This window comes from Equus asinus, chromosome 4, assembly GCF_041296235.1.
Source record: "Equus asinus isolate D_3611 breed Donkey chromosome 4, EquAss-T2T_v2, whole genome shotgun sequence".
NCBI lineage: Eukaryota > Metazoa > Chordata > Mammalia > Perissodactyla > Equidae > Equus > Equus asinus.
The window spans coordinates 117,919,548-117,933,727 of record NC_091793.1 but is presented as its reverse complement, the minus strand read 5'-3'; the positions used below and the strand labels follow the sequence as shown (position 1 = coordinate 117,933,727).

Genomic DNA, 14,180 nt, shown 5'->3' with positions numbered 1-14,180 from the left:
CAGTTATTTCTCCAGCAAAAATGGATTTATTCAGGATCAGCAAAGAATTGCAGTTTGAGGTCTGCAATCATGACGAGCTACTTACAAGTCCAAAGCAGCAAAGAGAGGAGAAGCTCTTTTATAGGGGGGAAGAGGACGTTGGGAGGGCTATGGTAAAAAAAAGAGTCTATTGGAGGAATTGAGAGTTCGAATACAGTGGCTTTTCATTGGGTTAGTTGTGACAGTCTCTCATTGGCTGAGCCGTTACTGGGCAAGAAGAAGAAATTTTTCTTCTTCTTGGGCTCTGCAATCAACATAGGATGTGAGAGTTCCCCCTTTTGGCCTTCCAACTCCATTTTAATGAGATTTCTGTTCATTAATTTCCACATAAAGATTGGCAGACTGTATTCCAGGCCCACCGCACATTTTTGTAAATAAAGTTTATTGAAATAGTCATGCCCCTTGGTTGATGTATTGTGTATGGCTGCTACAGCAACAGAATAGTCTAGATGCAACAGAGACTGTGTGACCTCCAAACCGAAAAGATTTATTGTTTAACCTTTTACAGAAAAAGTTTGCCAACCTTTGTTCTTCAATATAGATTTATTCTTGAAATGCCATGGTATGGGATTTTGAGGAAAAAATTATTCTTTTCAAATTTAAAAAATTCTTTTTTCCCGCTTAAAGTTGGTTTATTGGTATATTAGTAATAGTGTACCTTTGTGTACTCTGGGTTCACTTGATGTGTCATCATTGGAAGGAAATAAATTAGTGAATTAACCTTTATAATTGAAACTGAAATTAATGCATGATCTTGTCACATTATTTGAGGAGTATACTTTAGTCATTATAGATTTTATTAATATTATCCAAATGATAGTTGTTCTAGAACTAGTCTCAACGTGTTTTGATAATATTTGGAAGAGTGTCCTGGTGCATCTTTTTTCATGCGTTCAAAACACTCTCATAAAATCGCTGTAATATTTAATTAAAATGTTAAAATATTTAATTATTATAAGCCGCAGGGAATAACTCTTGTAATTGCATTTAGTCTAGGGAAGAAAGTAATTTGTTTTGCAAGTAGTGCTGACTTTATTAGCAATGCTATCAGCATATTACCACGTTATATTGTTTAAAACCTGATTAACTGTTATGTTATTATAAAATACAATGTTAGAAAAAGTTGAAATGCATTTTAATCTATCAAATTAACATAATATGGCAGAACTTAGTGCTATTAACAAAGTACATCTTTTCAGAACTTACACTTTTATAAATATTTTATTTAATAAGATAACTTGTGACTAATCTTAAAGAAAAATAATCTGGCGATATAATGACATCTAAAAGTAAACCTATATTGTGAAATGAGGCCATTGAGTAGATTGTTTTGTAAGTAGGTTATCAGCTTCTAGGACAGCTTTGTCCTATAGAACTTTCTGCAGTGGTGGAAATATTAATATTCTGCACTGTCGAGTACAATAGCAACTAGTCATATGTGGCTTTTGAGTACTTAAAATGTGGTTAGTGTTTCTGAAGCAGTAAAATTTTAACTTTATGTAATGTTAAGTAATTTAAGTCTAAATAGCCATGTGTGACTAGTGGCTATCATGCTGGACAGCATAGTTCTAGAGTGTCTGTTTTTTTGGTTCTGCAGGGTCCCCTTTCTCTCCCTTGCACATAGATAGATATATGCAGTGAATACTTAGTGACTTAATTATTAAAAATATTTACAATATTTGAGTTGCATCTCTTGTTAAATATGACAAAATGTCAAAATTGCTAATTGAAAATATAAAGGTAAAATTAAAGTAAAAATGAACTGAAAGAATGTATATTTTACTTTTATAGGCTTGCTTTCTATTTGCAGAAGGCAAATACGTTGCAGTTACTCTATTTGGCAAAACTAATTTTAAACTTTCCAATAAGAAATCTTGAGTACAAAAATATAGTCAGTTCTGCAGCAGTGGTCAGAGAATGAATTTATGCCTTTTTTCATTTTGTCTCCATTGATTTGTCTGTGCTGCCTGAGTTTCTTCATCTGTGAAATTGTCTAATCAATACATTTTCATTAGGATTATTTCAGGAATTAATAAATAATATTTGTTAATTATAAATCATTTGTGATGATGGTATTTCCTGACCCTGGATTTATTCATTCATTTATTTGAACAGAATTTTCGCAGAGGACTTTTAAAGGCATGTAAATAGCTGATTAGGCAATATATTATTCCAGCAATTATAGAATGATTCCATCTATTTGTATAGATCCATCTATAGACAGATCCATATGCATAACATTTATTTTGAAACTAGAAAATTCAGCCACAGAGGTGTTTTTTCTTTATTTCTTTAAATATATTTTTCTTTTAACAACCAGAGGGTCATTCAGGTTAATGTTGAACCTGTGCCCATTTATTTATGCTTCTGGAAAGACTTAGCATGTTTGCCTTTTCCATGCTAACTAAATGTATTCCTTAATAATTGAGTTTAAATCTTTGGAAGATATGTATACTGAATTGTTAGATGTTGTATTGGTGATCTGTATGTGAAAGAATTCTGCATAGAATCTCTTTAAAATACAATACATTCAGTCTCTCTTGGTGTATATTTCATATACTAGGTTTTGTTGAAGTGGTTCATACTTACATGAATTTAGAATTTTATCATCAATCTAATTAGCATAAATGACTATGGAAATTGTCAGCCAGACTAAAGGCTTTAAAAAACTAGGCTTAACATAGATTGAATTTTTTGTTTTGTCGTAATAACTGAAGTTCACAAAGTTTTGTGTTTTTAAAACCTTATTTAAAATTCAGCCTGTCTCTATCCTATTGCTAAATTAGCGTATAGCATGGATTCATTGTTTTTTGAATCATTAATGCAATTTTTTTTCCACATAGAAAGAACTCTGCAACATGATACTTGATTGCTGTGCCCAACAAAGGACATATGAGAAATTTTTTGGCTTACTAGCTGGGGTGAGTTCCAGACTCATTTTTTTGGTTGGAATTTAATGGAATTACTAAGGGAATTCTTAACATGAATATTGTGAATTAATGTATCTGCTTGTGGTCTGATCTAATAGAATAACATATCTTTCTAAAAGCAAATTGTTCTCCCTTTCCTCAGGTTTCCCACCCTCTGCAGCTTCTTCCTTTCCCACATCATTTTTGGAGTCCCTTAACATTGCCTGTCACACTTCCAGAACTTGTTGAAATTCTGTGTTTTGTAATAGTTTCCCAAAAATAATTTTTTAAATCCAAACTCTTTCCACAGAGAAATGTATTTGTATAGTATACAAATATATGTGTCTGTGATTAGCTACCTGTGTAATTTTGTTTTAGCATTTAAATCCCAGGTGGATAGGGATGATACATATTAACTTCTTTTTTGAGTGTACCATCATACCACACAAAAAGGTTGAGTGATAGGATATCACTAAATAAGTTATTAATTTTTGATTTAGTAAGTTTAGGAGGATTTAATTTGCTTATAGTGGTTTTGACATCCAATTTTTAATAATATTGACGTTCAGTTCGTTTTATTTTTAGCGATTTTGCATGCTGAAAAAAGAATACATGGAATCCTTTGAAAGTATATTCAAAGAACAATATGATACCATCCATCGCTTGGAAACAAACAAATTGAGAAATGTTGCTAAGATGTTTGCTCACCTATTATACACTGATTCACTTCCCTGGAGTGTAAGTAGATGGGTCAATATTTATACTTCTTCCTAATCCCGTGTTATTCTCAAATAGATTTTAAGTATAGCATAGCCATGCTTTTCTTGTGTAGGAAATGTACTTTAAAATGAAATGTATTGCAAACTTTTATTGTAACAGCTATCTTTGAGGTTATGTTCATATAGCATAGGATCGAAAAGCTAAGTAAATAATACATGAGTGTAAGAAATACTATCCCAGATGATATTAACAGTCCAGAAATCACAGTGCTTTTTAATAGTGACGGCTAGGAGTGTTTTCAGGGAAAATATTACAGATTTTTTATCTTCTGTGTGTACACACATGTGCGTGCACACTCATATCCACATACACCAATGGTTTGATGGCTCATGCATCTCTGAGTTACTGCCCATTTCCTGAGGGAGTTAAGTTAGGTCATGAGAGAAATGATTGTCCTAGCAGGATGTTCTTTTTAGCAGACAGTGAATTTGGGTAAGCAATAGAGAGGAATTTCTATAGTCATAGTTAGAACAAGGAAAGATATTCTTGATGAGGAAATATACACTGGATTGGAATTTGAAATTGATTCGTTAACCTGGCATTTATTGTACAACTGCTGTTCATTCAACAGCCATTTATTTAGCCACCAACTATATGCCCAGTCACTGAGAGAGATAGTGGGCATCCAAAGTGGATTATATATGGTCCCTGCTTTCAAGGAGCTTACTGTATAAGAGAAGAGGTAAGATATACCCATAGCAGTAATACAAAATAAAAAGTGGTAGGTTATAAGAAAAGCACAGTTGTTAAAGGAACTTTTAACGAAAGTAAGAAATTACATCCAGGAAGAAAGAAAGAAGAGGACATGTTGTAAAATAGCACAACCTAATGATAGAGTGAAGCAACAGCATTGAACTTATAAACAGTGGATAGATTTTTGTAATATTTTAAGTATGTCCATCTTGCGTTAAGAGGTATTTTGTAAGTTAACCTAAGAGCCTAATCATAATTTTTTGCTTCATTTTTCATCTCTTTGGGAATATAAAATCAAAATTTAAACAGTTAAGGCAAATGGGCTCTTGGAACACATAACTCATAAAAACTGGAGGTTACTTTTATTTGCCCTAAAACATCTCTCCATGAACTTCAGTTTTGAAGCCTAATCTTAGTATTCAGAACAAGCCATCACCCCTTCTGTCTTTCCCCTTATCGTGTACTGAATGTGCTATGCCAACTATAGTGTAATGTTGTAAGTGGCATTTTGCCCCAAACCCTCACAGACCCATATTTTGATGAGTGAAGATTAGGAGCTAGTAATCTTTGCTACAGCATTATATGCTCAAGACAGAATATATCCCTGCTATAAAAAGCACATTACTCAAGAAAGAAAGTGAACTCTATTTCTGTAGCATCTTAACATTTTGAAAATTAGCATAGAGAAGTAGTCTTAAACTTTGCCAAGAAATAATGCATATCAGCACAAGGGAAGATGTTCAGCAACAATTCTGATTGAAGATGAGAATAAATCCTAATTTTATGAGACAGAGGTATAAACATTGGTCCCTTTGTCTTATCTTTCGAACAAAGTAAAATTGTCTTTTTTTTATTTTAATTTTCAGGTTCTCGAATGTATAAAGCTGAGTGAAGAAACTACTACATCATCCAGTAGAATTTTTGTTAAAATATTTTTCCAAGAGCTGTGTGAATACATGGGTCTTCCTAAACTTAATGCAAGATTAAAGGATGAGTAAGTTTATCATGAAGCACTTTTTAGTCTTACTGTCCTCAGAGGTTTTCTTCCACTTTAATGACATAAGTCCACCCCTGGTTGTAAAACCAAGAAGTAAACCTCTAGGACTTTCTTCATCATTAGTTACTACTCTGCATCTCATGTTCTGTGGCACAGGACAGCATGCAATTTTTAATGATGGTTCAAGTAGAGGAAATAGAGAATTAATGCCTCTTTTGATTTAGTTAGAACACACAGAATTACTTTTGCATGTTTACTGGAGTTCTCCAGTGATGAATATTTGTAATTTTATTTTCATTTTTACCCTAATTTTGAGCCTTGGAATGATAATTAATATTTTTATTATCAATGGACAATTCGAATATATACAGCTGAATATCCATCATGTAATTGTTCAAATTATCACGCTGAACTAGGGTTTCATTCCAGGACTATTAGGTAATCCCTGTCCCCGCTTGCTTTCTTCTCGTTTATTCAGAGTGTCCTTTCCCACTGACTTTGGCTTCTACTCCATTCACACTACTGAAATCATCCTTTCAAGTTTGTTAGTGACTGCCTGCCAAATCAAGTAGTCTTTCTCAGTCCTCATGCCCCTTGACTTCTCTGCCTCACTTACACAGTTGACCACTGTCTCACTGTGGCTCCTCACTTTCTTCTCATTCTGCCTTACTTCTCTCAGTCTCTATCTTCTCCTCAGCCTGCCTCTCCCGTGTTCACCAAAAGACTATCCTGGCTTCTACTACACTCTCTGGGCAATTCCATCCACTTCCCTTGGCTTCATATACTTATTTATTGGTCCCTGTCTACTTTACCAGGCTCATCTACTCCCTCTCCAGCAAGCTGCACTCTAGCGACACCAACATTGCCCAGCTTGTTAAGCGCATCTGTCCCGTTCATGCTGCCTTACCTCTCTTTCCAGAGCTAGGAATCCCCTCTCTGGTTCTGTCCAGCAAAAACTCTTAATCATTCTTCATATCTGTCACCTTTTTCTATGAAACAGTTTTTCCTGATTCTGCTGATTAGTCATTCAATGTGGCACTCGAAAGCACTTGTCCAAAACCACATTGTATTGTTAATGTCTTTTGTTTGTTCCCCTTGCCCTAGAAATAGTAGTTATATGCAGTCTTCATCCATGATTGCTCTCTTTTGTTGATTATTTCCCCCACACCAGTGCCTCCACAGTGCTGTGTATGCATGCATGTAAAATATACAGCAGGTTTTTCCATTTTCTGTATATGCATTCACACACAATATATACATATGTATATAGATACATATGTTTGTATATGTTGTATTTGTATATCTGTTCTGCGTGTGTGTGTGTGTGGTGTGTGTATAAAACAGTTTAAAAACCTCCTCTGTTGAATGATTATGGAAATCAAGTTCAGTAAATTATGACTCAACCCTACTCATTTCATTTAGATAGCATGTAGCCTAGCCTAATAAATGATATAAATCACTTCCTTGGTTGTATTTCACTTATTAATTTAATACATATAGAAAATCTGAAAAATGACTGTATAAGAATTTTGCCTTTTTATCTTTAAACAATCTGCTTTCTTTGGCTCATTTTTTTTTTTCTTTTTTAGAACTCTACAGCCATTCTTTGAAGGCTTATTACCCCGAGATAATCCAAGAAACACTCGGTTTGCCATCAACTTCTTTACTTCTATAGGTCTCGGAGGTTTAACGTAAGGATTATTTTCAGAATTTTATTTTCAACTTACAGAATTATCTTACATTTGCCTTCAAAGCAGAATCTAACAGATAATATTTTTAATTAGGGATGAATTACGTGAGCATCTCAAAAATACACCAAAGGTCATCGTGGCACAGAAACCAGATGTTGAGCCGAATAAATCCTCCCCCTCCTCCTCCTCCTCCGAGTCCTCCTCTTCTGAGTCTGACTCCTCGGCCTCTGGGTCCGACAGCAGTGACAGCAGTTCAGAGTCGTCCAGTGAGGAGAGCGATTCTTCCTCCACCAGCAGTCAGAGCCCTGCCGCAGGTATTGAGACGCGTTTCTAATGGATCGTGCTCTCTCCTAACAAGTATATTGCCGGTGATGTTTACAATGAGAGAAGAAAATCATTTTACTGGTTATTTATTTTAGAGTTCAGTTGTTTAAAAGCCACAATTAATAATACAAATGATCATCTATCACTGCTGTAGTCGTAGTGAATTGCGACATTTATATTGCTAAGATTACCTTTGGAATCCTCCTTATAGAAATGAAGATATTTCATTGGCAAATATTTATTTGAGTGGTGATTGAAATACCATTCATAAGGGCTATAAACTAGTTTGCAGGAGCTCTCCTGAAGTTCATATTTTAAAGAAATTTTACTTTTTCACTTGTGGTAATGAAGCTTTATGTTGGTATTGAGATATACCACACATTCCACATTCTGCATACCTCGTAAGTGTACAGCTATATAAATTTTCATGAAGGGAACACAACCAGGTAGCTAACCCCCAGAACAAGAGCTACCAGTTACCCCAGAAGTCTTCCTTCTTCTCTCTTGCAGTTATTACCATTCCTCCCGTCCACTGCCTCATGGCAGCCACTATTCCAATTTGTAATTCCATAAATTCGTTTTGCCTGTATTTAACTTCGTAATTATACATTATGAACTCCATTATGTCTGTCTTATCTTTCAGAATTATTTTTGTGAGATTCATCTGTATAATTGCATTTAGTTATAGTTCATTCATCTTACTACTGTATCATTTTCCACTATATGAATATACTACAGTATACTTAGCATACTTATTACTCGATGGCAATTTAGATTTATAAATAGTGTTCCCATGAGTACTCTTGTATGTATCTTTTGGTGTCTGTACATTTCTGTTGGGTATGTACCTAGTGCTGGAATCATTGGGTTGTTGGTTGTGTGTATATTTATCTTTAGTAGATACAGCTATCAGTTTTCCAAGAGGTGATTCAAGTTTACACTCCCATCAACCATATAAGAGAGTTCCAGTAGCTCCTATCTTTGGTAACACTTTATAATTGACTGTCTTTTTCTTTTTAGCCATTCTGGTGGGTGTGTACTGGTATTGCACTATGGTTTTAATTTGCATTTTCTTGATCACTAATGAAGTTGAGCACCATTTTATATGTTGTTGAGCATTTGGATATTTTATTTTTGTTAAGTGGCTGTTTAAGGCTTTTGCCCTTTTTCGTTTTCATTAAGTTGTCTTTTCTGTTGATTTGTAGGAGTTCTTTATGTATTCTGGATGTGTATCTCTTGCTGCATATATATATATTGCAAATAACTAGTCCCATTCTTGTCTCTCCAACCCTGTGTGGCCAGAGCTCTGCTGGTCTCTGTCCCTCAGCAGCAGCAGCCGAGTCAGCCGATGCTCGCAGGGAGAAACAGGCTGTAGAATGTCAGCTTACCTCTCCATGGTTCTGCCTTCTCTTGAATCTTGGCCCTTCTAGTCCTCATTTTTTTTTTTTTGCCAGCTTTCTGATGCCGTTCTTTTTTCACTTTTGAAATAATTTTCGACTTACAAAAAAGTTGCAAACATAGTACAGAGAATTCCCATAGAGCCCTCACCCAGCTTCCCCTGATGTTGGCATCTTACATAACCATAGTTCAGTTATCAAAATGAGGAAATTAACACTGGAACAATGCTGTTAACCGAACAACAGATCTTCACCAGTTTTTTCACTAATGTCCTTTTTCTTATACCAGAATCCTACTTACACTTAATTGTAGTTTTCCTTCGTCTTCTACAACCTGTGATAGTTCCTTTCAGACTTACCTTTTTTTTTTAACAGCTTTGACACTTTTGAAGTCCTCTGGTCACTTATTTTATAGAATGTCCCTCAACATGGAGATCTGTCTGATGTTTTCCCATAATTAGAATGGAGTTAGGCATTTTTGACCAGAATACCATAGAAAAGATGTGTTCTTGGTGCATTTCATCAAGGAGTTGATAATATTGATACATCTTATTGTTGACATTAACTTTGATCGCTTGGTGAAGGCTATGGCTGCTGGATTTCTTCGTGGAAACTATTTTTCTCTGTAAATTACTATTTTATAGGGAGATGATTTGATGGTACGCAAATCTCCTCTTTCTCCTCTTTCACTGTCCAGTCTTAGCTTTCATCTTTGGGTCTTGTCTGCAGCACTTAGTACCATGGTGTTTGCCAAGTGTTGATTTTTCTATTTGTTTCTTTTCTTCTACTTTTAGTAATTGAATTTCTTCTTTAAGAAAGAGTGGTCCCTCTCCCCCCATTATTTATTAATTCAGCTATATATTTATATCAGTGTGGACTGTGGATATGTATCTTATTCTGTCTGTTCAAGTCAAATACTATCATTTATTTTGTTCAAATCGTTTCAGCTTTGGCAATGAGTATTTCCTTCAGGTTGACTTCTGTGTTCTTTTGACCTACCCACATCCATTTTTTGAGCACTTCCTTTGGAGCATCTCAAGATTCCAGATCTTTAGTGCCTTTAAACAGAAAATTTTATATTTTTATCCAGCATTTCTAGTTGTTTTCCGCAGGACCACTGGTCTTTCACTGGTCTTCTCCATCCTACTTGAAGTGGAAGTGCTGTAGTAAAGGATTTTTTTTCAAATGTGTCATTTTCTGAAAAGGTCTGTGTTGTTTTCCCCAGGGTCAACTCTGCTGTCTTCCATCATAGTATCTTAGTCTGAATTACAGATAGTCTAATTGTCTAAAATGCATGTCATTTCTTGGTTTTTAGTGCATATTTCACAGAGGCAGCACTTTTCCTGCAGCCTGAGTAAATTGGAAGGCTAGTCATTATACTCTTGTTCCCTGGCTTATTTCACTTCAATGTGTTACATAACTATGGCATCCAAAATTGTAGGACCCTCAGTGTTTTATATTATTAGAGTAAGATTCCATTTGCTCACAGGAAGTGTTATTCTTGAATTGAAACATACTAACATTGTTCATTTAACATTCACCTCTTTTAATTCTAAAGAATTTTTTATTTCATGATATCCGTTTTGAGAACAGATGATAACACAGCATGAATTGCTGCAATAAGGAAGCTTGCTGATTCAAAATTAATTTGCCTCATCATACAATTTCAGTAGAGAGCTTTCAATTTTATTAATAAAACATAATGTAAAAGCAGTACAAACTACCCCAAAATTAGAAAATGTTAAAGCAAACACCAAAGAGAGAGGAAACTGCATATTATTCTATGGCTCGGGTTTTAGAGTCAACACAGTGCTGAGGGTGGTGCAGAGTCGGGTCAGAGAGATGTTGATTTAGCACAGAGCCAGATGGTTTCTGCTTGGAGAGCTGCAGCTCAGCTGAGCTGCTTGAAAGGAACCAGAGAAACAAGTCCTAAGTGGCAAACCAACTGACTGTGCCAAGGGTAGGCATTTGGCAGGAGAAACACAGGTTGGTACAGTGAGATTCGGGTGGAGATGGGACGAGGGTAGGCAGTTTTCCACTATGTTTTCTTCTTTCCGTATACATATGAATTCAACAGAAATTTTGGTCATCTCAGCACCTTTGATTTATGTAGTCAAGCTAAATAACACAGATAAAGTGATTTAATTTGTATTATAGCTTAAAATGGTAAGTTATTTCGCTGCAGTTATTTAATAATTATATTCATGATTATATCAGTAAAATTAAATGTTCAAGGCCTTTTTAGAAGAGTTTTCTCAGAAATAAGCCGTCGTGACTCTCAGAGCCTATGATTGTCTATCTTAACATAGCTCCTCTTACTGGTGAGGCTAGTGCTTTTCTGGTAGCACTGGAGAGCACAGCAGTTGCTTTTGTAGGAAGAGGTTTTGATTTGAAACTGCATATTCATGCTGTTATGCAGACCCAGTCATCCCACTCCCCCCACCTTTAGGAAGTGGTGTTGCCGACCCGTGTCGTCATCATATTTTGATTATGTACCAGATCTGACATAAAGTTCATATAACATAGTACATGCACATGGGCTGGAATTTCTGTTTTTGGATAAAATTTGTAACTGGAAACGTACCATTTTAGTCACTTCATTAAAAATTTAACGACATTTGCTATAGTGTAAAGTTACTGTTTATTGTTTTGAGTCTAAGGATCAAAATAGTACTTTGGTAACTAATGTTGATAGATTGTGATTCTTTAAAATTACACATTTTGTAAAATGTTCTGTCTTCAGACTTTCCATTCAGTCAATTTAACTTTGCATCCAGTTTATCTGAATTAGTAAACTTACAATGTTATCGATAAATGTTATTGTTAAATTATGAAATTAAAATTAAAAGCTCACTATATTTCATTTTACACGTGCAGCTAAAGATACAAGAAAGAAGGGACAAGGGAACACCAGACGTAAAGAAGTAGATAAATTGATCAGGAAACAACAAACAAATGATAGGAAACAAGAAGAAAGGAAACCAGAGCAAAGGCACCAGGAAACAAGGACCGAAAGAGAAAGAAGGTCAGAAAAACACAGAGATAAAAATTCAAGAGATCCAAATTGGAGGGACCCCATAACAAAATACACTTCAGACAGAGGGGTTCCTTCTGAACGAAATAGTTACAGTAGAGTCGTGAATGACAGAGACCAAGAAATGCACGTAGATTTGGAAAATAAGTATGGTGATCCCAGAAAGAAGAGAGGAGAGAGAAGAAATTCTTTTTCTGAAAATGAGCACAGACACCGAACTAAGGACAATGAAAATTTTAGAAGAAAAGATAGATCAAAGTCAAGAGAAAAGAATAAAAAACATTCTGGCTCGAGAAGCGATGAAGATAGGTATCAGAATGGTGCCGAGAGGCGATGGGAAAAATCTAGCAGATACTCTGAACAATCTAGAGAATCAAAGAAAAGTCAGGACCGGCGAAGAGAAAAGTCTCCAACAAAGCAAAAAAAATAATTCTACAAAATCACAGAAACTGAACATGCCTTATATTCAGTTGAAACAAATTATTTTTTACATTGACGAACTTTATAGAGAATTCTTGTATAAAGTACTGGTTTGTATTTGTACATTTAAAAAATGTTTTCATTTTAACATGTTTTGTAATTGATACATCTCAAGGCCCTCTACATAAAATTATTTGAAAAGTTTCACCAGAGAGGGATGTAATTCTTGCTTATATTTTGTTAATAAAATGATCAAATGCTCATTGAATCAGTGATTTTCTTCATTGACAATTTTTTTTGATAATGTCAATTGTTTATAAAACTATTACAATGAGTTATTAATGGCTTTTTATTTGTAACTAAAGACCAAAATGGATGGACCATTTCAGTTTAACAATTCCGCTTTGTTAGTGAGATGCTATGAATCTTTTTTAGGAGTCACCCTCTTTTTAAAGTAGAGAAATTGGTTCAAGTTTCATATTATGTCTTGAACAAAAAGGCATGTGTACTTTTTTTCACAAGTGTTTTGGTGAAGCTAGGTGTGTGTTAGTCTTTAAGCAGATACTCAGCTATATTATTTACAATTAGGACTTCTCTCATTGATAACACTTCTCTCTGGACTGCAGTCTAGTTAATGTTGAATTCAAGTTCTTTGTGATTAGTGCTTTTTCTCAGCTTTGAAGTTGTATCACTGTTGGTGAGTTAATGTGTATTTAATTTTTAAATTGGATTAGTAGGTCGTTGAAAAACATACAGTCATGAGAAATATGAGCAGCATAACTGAAATAATTCTAATTTTTCATAAGAATTTTAAGGGTGTCCATCATTGTAATTCTCACCAATTAATATATGACCATATTATTTATTACTTTTGAAATAAAATATTGCTCTGAAATTTTAGATTTACTGACAGGCGTTTAACGTTACTAAATAGACTACTTGTGCTTGTTCACGTTCAAGTACATAAAATCCACCTTAGCTCCCATCTGGGTTCAAAATGATGGGACCACCATCTTAATGTTGGGCTTTCAGGCATACTCTGATTCAGATTGTCTTCTATTCTTGTGGTTTAAAAACTTGAGTATGAGTAACAATAAAATCCATGTAAATAAATATTATCCTCTCTTCCTCCTATCCCTCTGTTCCCCCCACACACACACACACACACAAAATCGTGTTAATTGAATATGTCGGCTTAGAAAAGTTCTTTGAGCGTTTTCTCCTACTGTGGTGGTTAGAAGGTGGTGAGTTGTCGTTAGAAGGAACTATCATGGGCATTGTGCATTTCACAGGACTGTGAAGCTCAGCAAATTGGATGTAAGGAGCCCATAGGCCTCGAGCCCTAAAGGAAGTAAATGAGAATTTGTTTTTCTAACTGAACACTGATCTTCAGGAGTGGTAAAAAGGAAAAAACAGTGGACTCAAAATTTTAGTTTATTTTCTTCATTCTAATGTTAGTTCATAATTTCTCTCCTAAATGTAAAAATGGGCAACCATTCTTTTTATTTAGTACTTAAGACCTTAAAAAGTTATGAAAGTAGCTTACTTTTTTAAATGTAACTAATATGTATTGAGCTTCACTGTGCCCAGGCCTGTTCTAGGAACTAGGGATAAAACAATGAACAAAACAAAGTCTCACTTAGTGGGCTTATGTTGTGGTTGGAGAGAGAGTGCTGACAGACAATAAGCAAATGAATGGTTAATGTATCCGGGGTGATAAGTGCTGTGAAGAAGTTAAACAGTGAAAGGAGAAAGTGCCTGATATGGGGAGGGGGTAATTTTACATAGGAAGGTAGAGAAGCTCTGTGATGAGGTGATGTTTGCCAAGCTGGTTGAAGAAAGGAGGACTTGAGCCATATGGATTGCTGTGGGAAGAACTGAGGCAGAAGGAACTGC

At 34.9% G+C, this 14,180-nt stretch overlaps 1 protein-coding gene across 4 annotated transcripts in view; it reads left to right on the top strand.

Annotated features, from left to right (window-relative positions):
* Positions 1–12,552, top strand: part of CWC22 (CWC22 spliceosome associated protein homolog) — a 57,421-nt gene extending 44,869 nt beyond the window's left edge. For all 4 annotated transcript variants that reach the window (XM_014834077.3, XM_014834075.3, XM_044768621.2 and 1 more), the window contains 6 exons: positions 2,883–2,960; positions 3,534–3,686; positions 5,288–5,415; positions 7,008–7,109; positions 7,203–7,423; positions 11,708–12,552. In XM_014834077.3, the coding sequence (XP_014689563.3) occupies positions 2,883–2,960; positions 3,534–3,686; positions 5,288–5,415; positions 7,008–7,109; positions 7,203–7,423; positions 11,708–12,294 (1,269 nt within the window). In that variant the 3' untranslated portion in view covers positions 12,295–12,552. The remainder of the gene's footprint in view (positions 1–2,882; positions 2,961–3,533; positions 3,687–5,287; positions 5,416–7,007; positions 7,110–7,202; positions 7,424–11,707) is intronic.
* Positions 12,553–14,180: the final 1,628 nt, after the last annotated feature.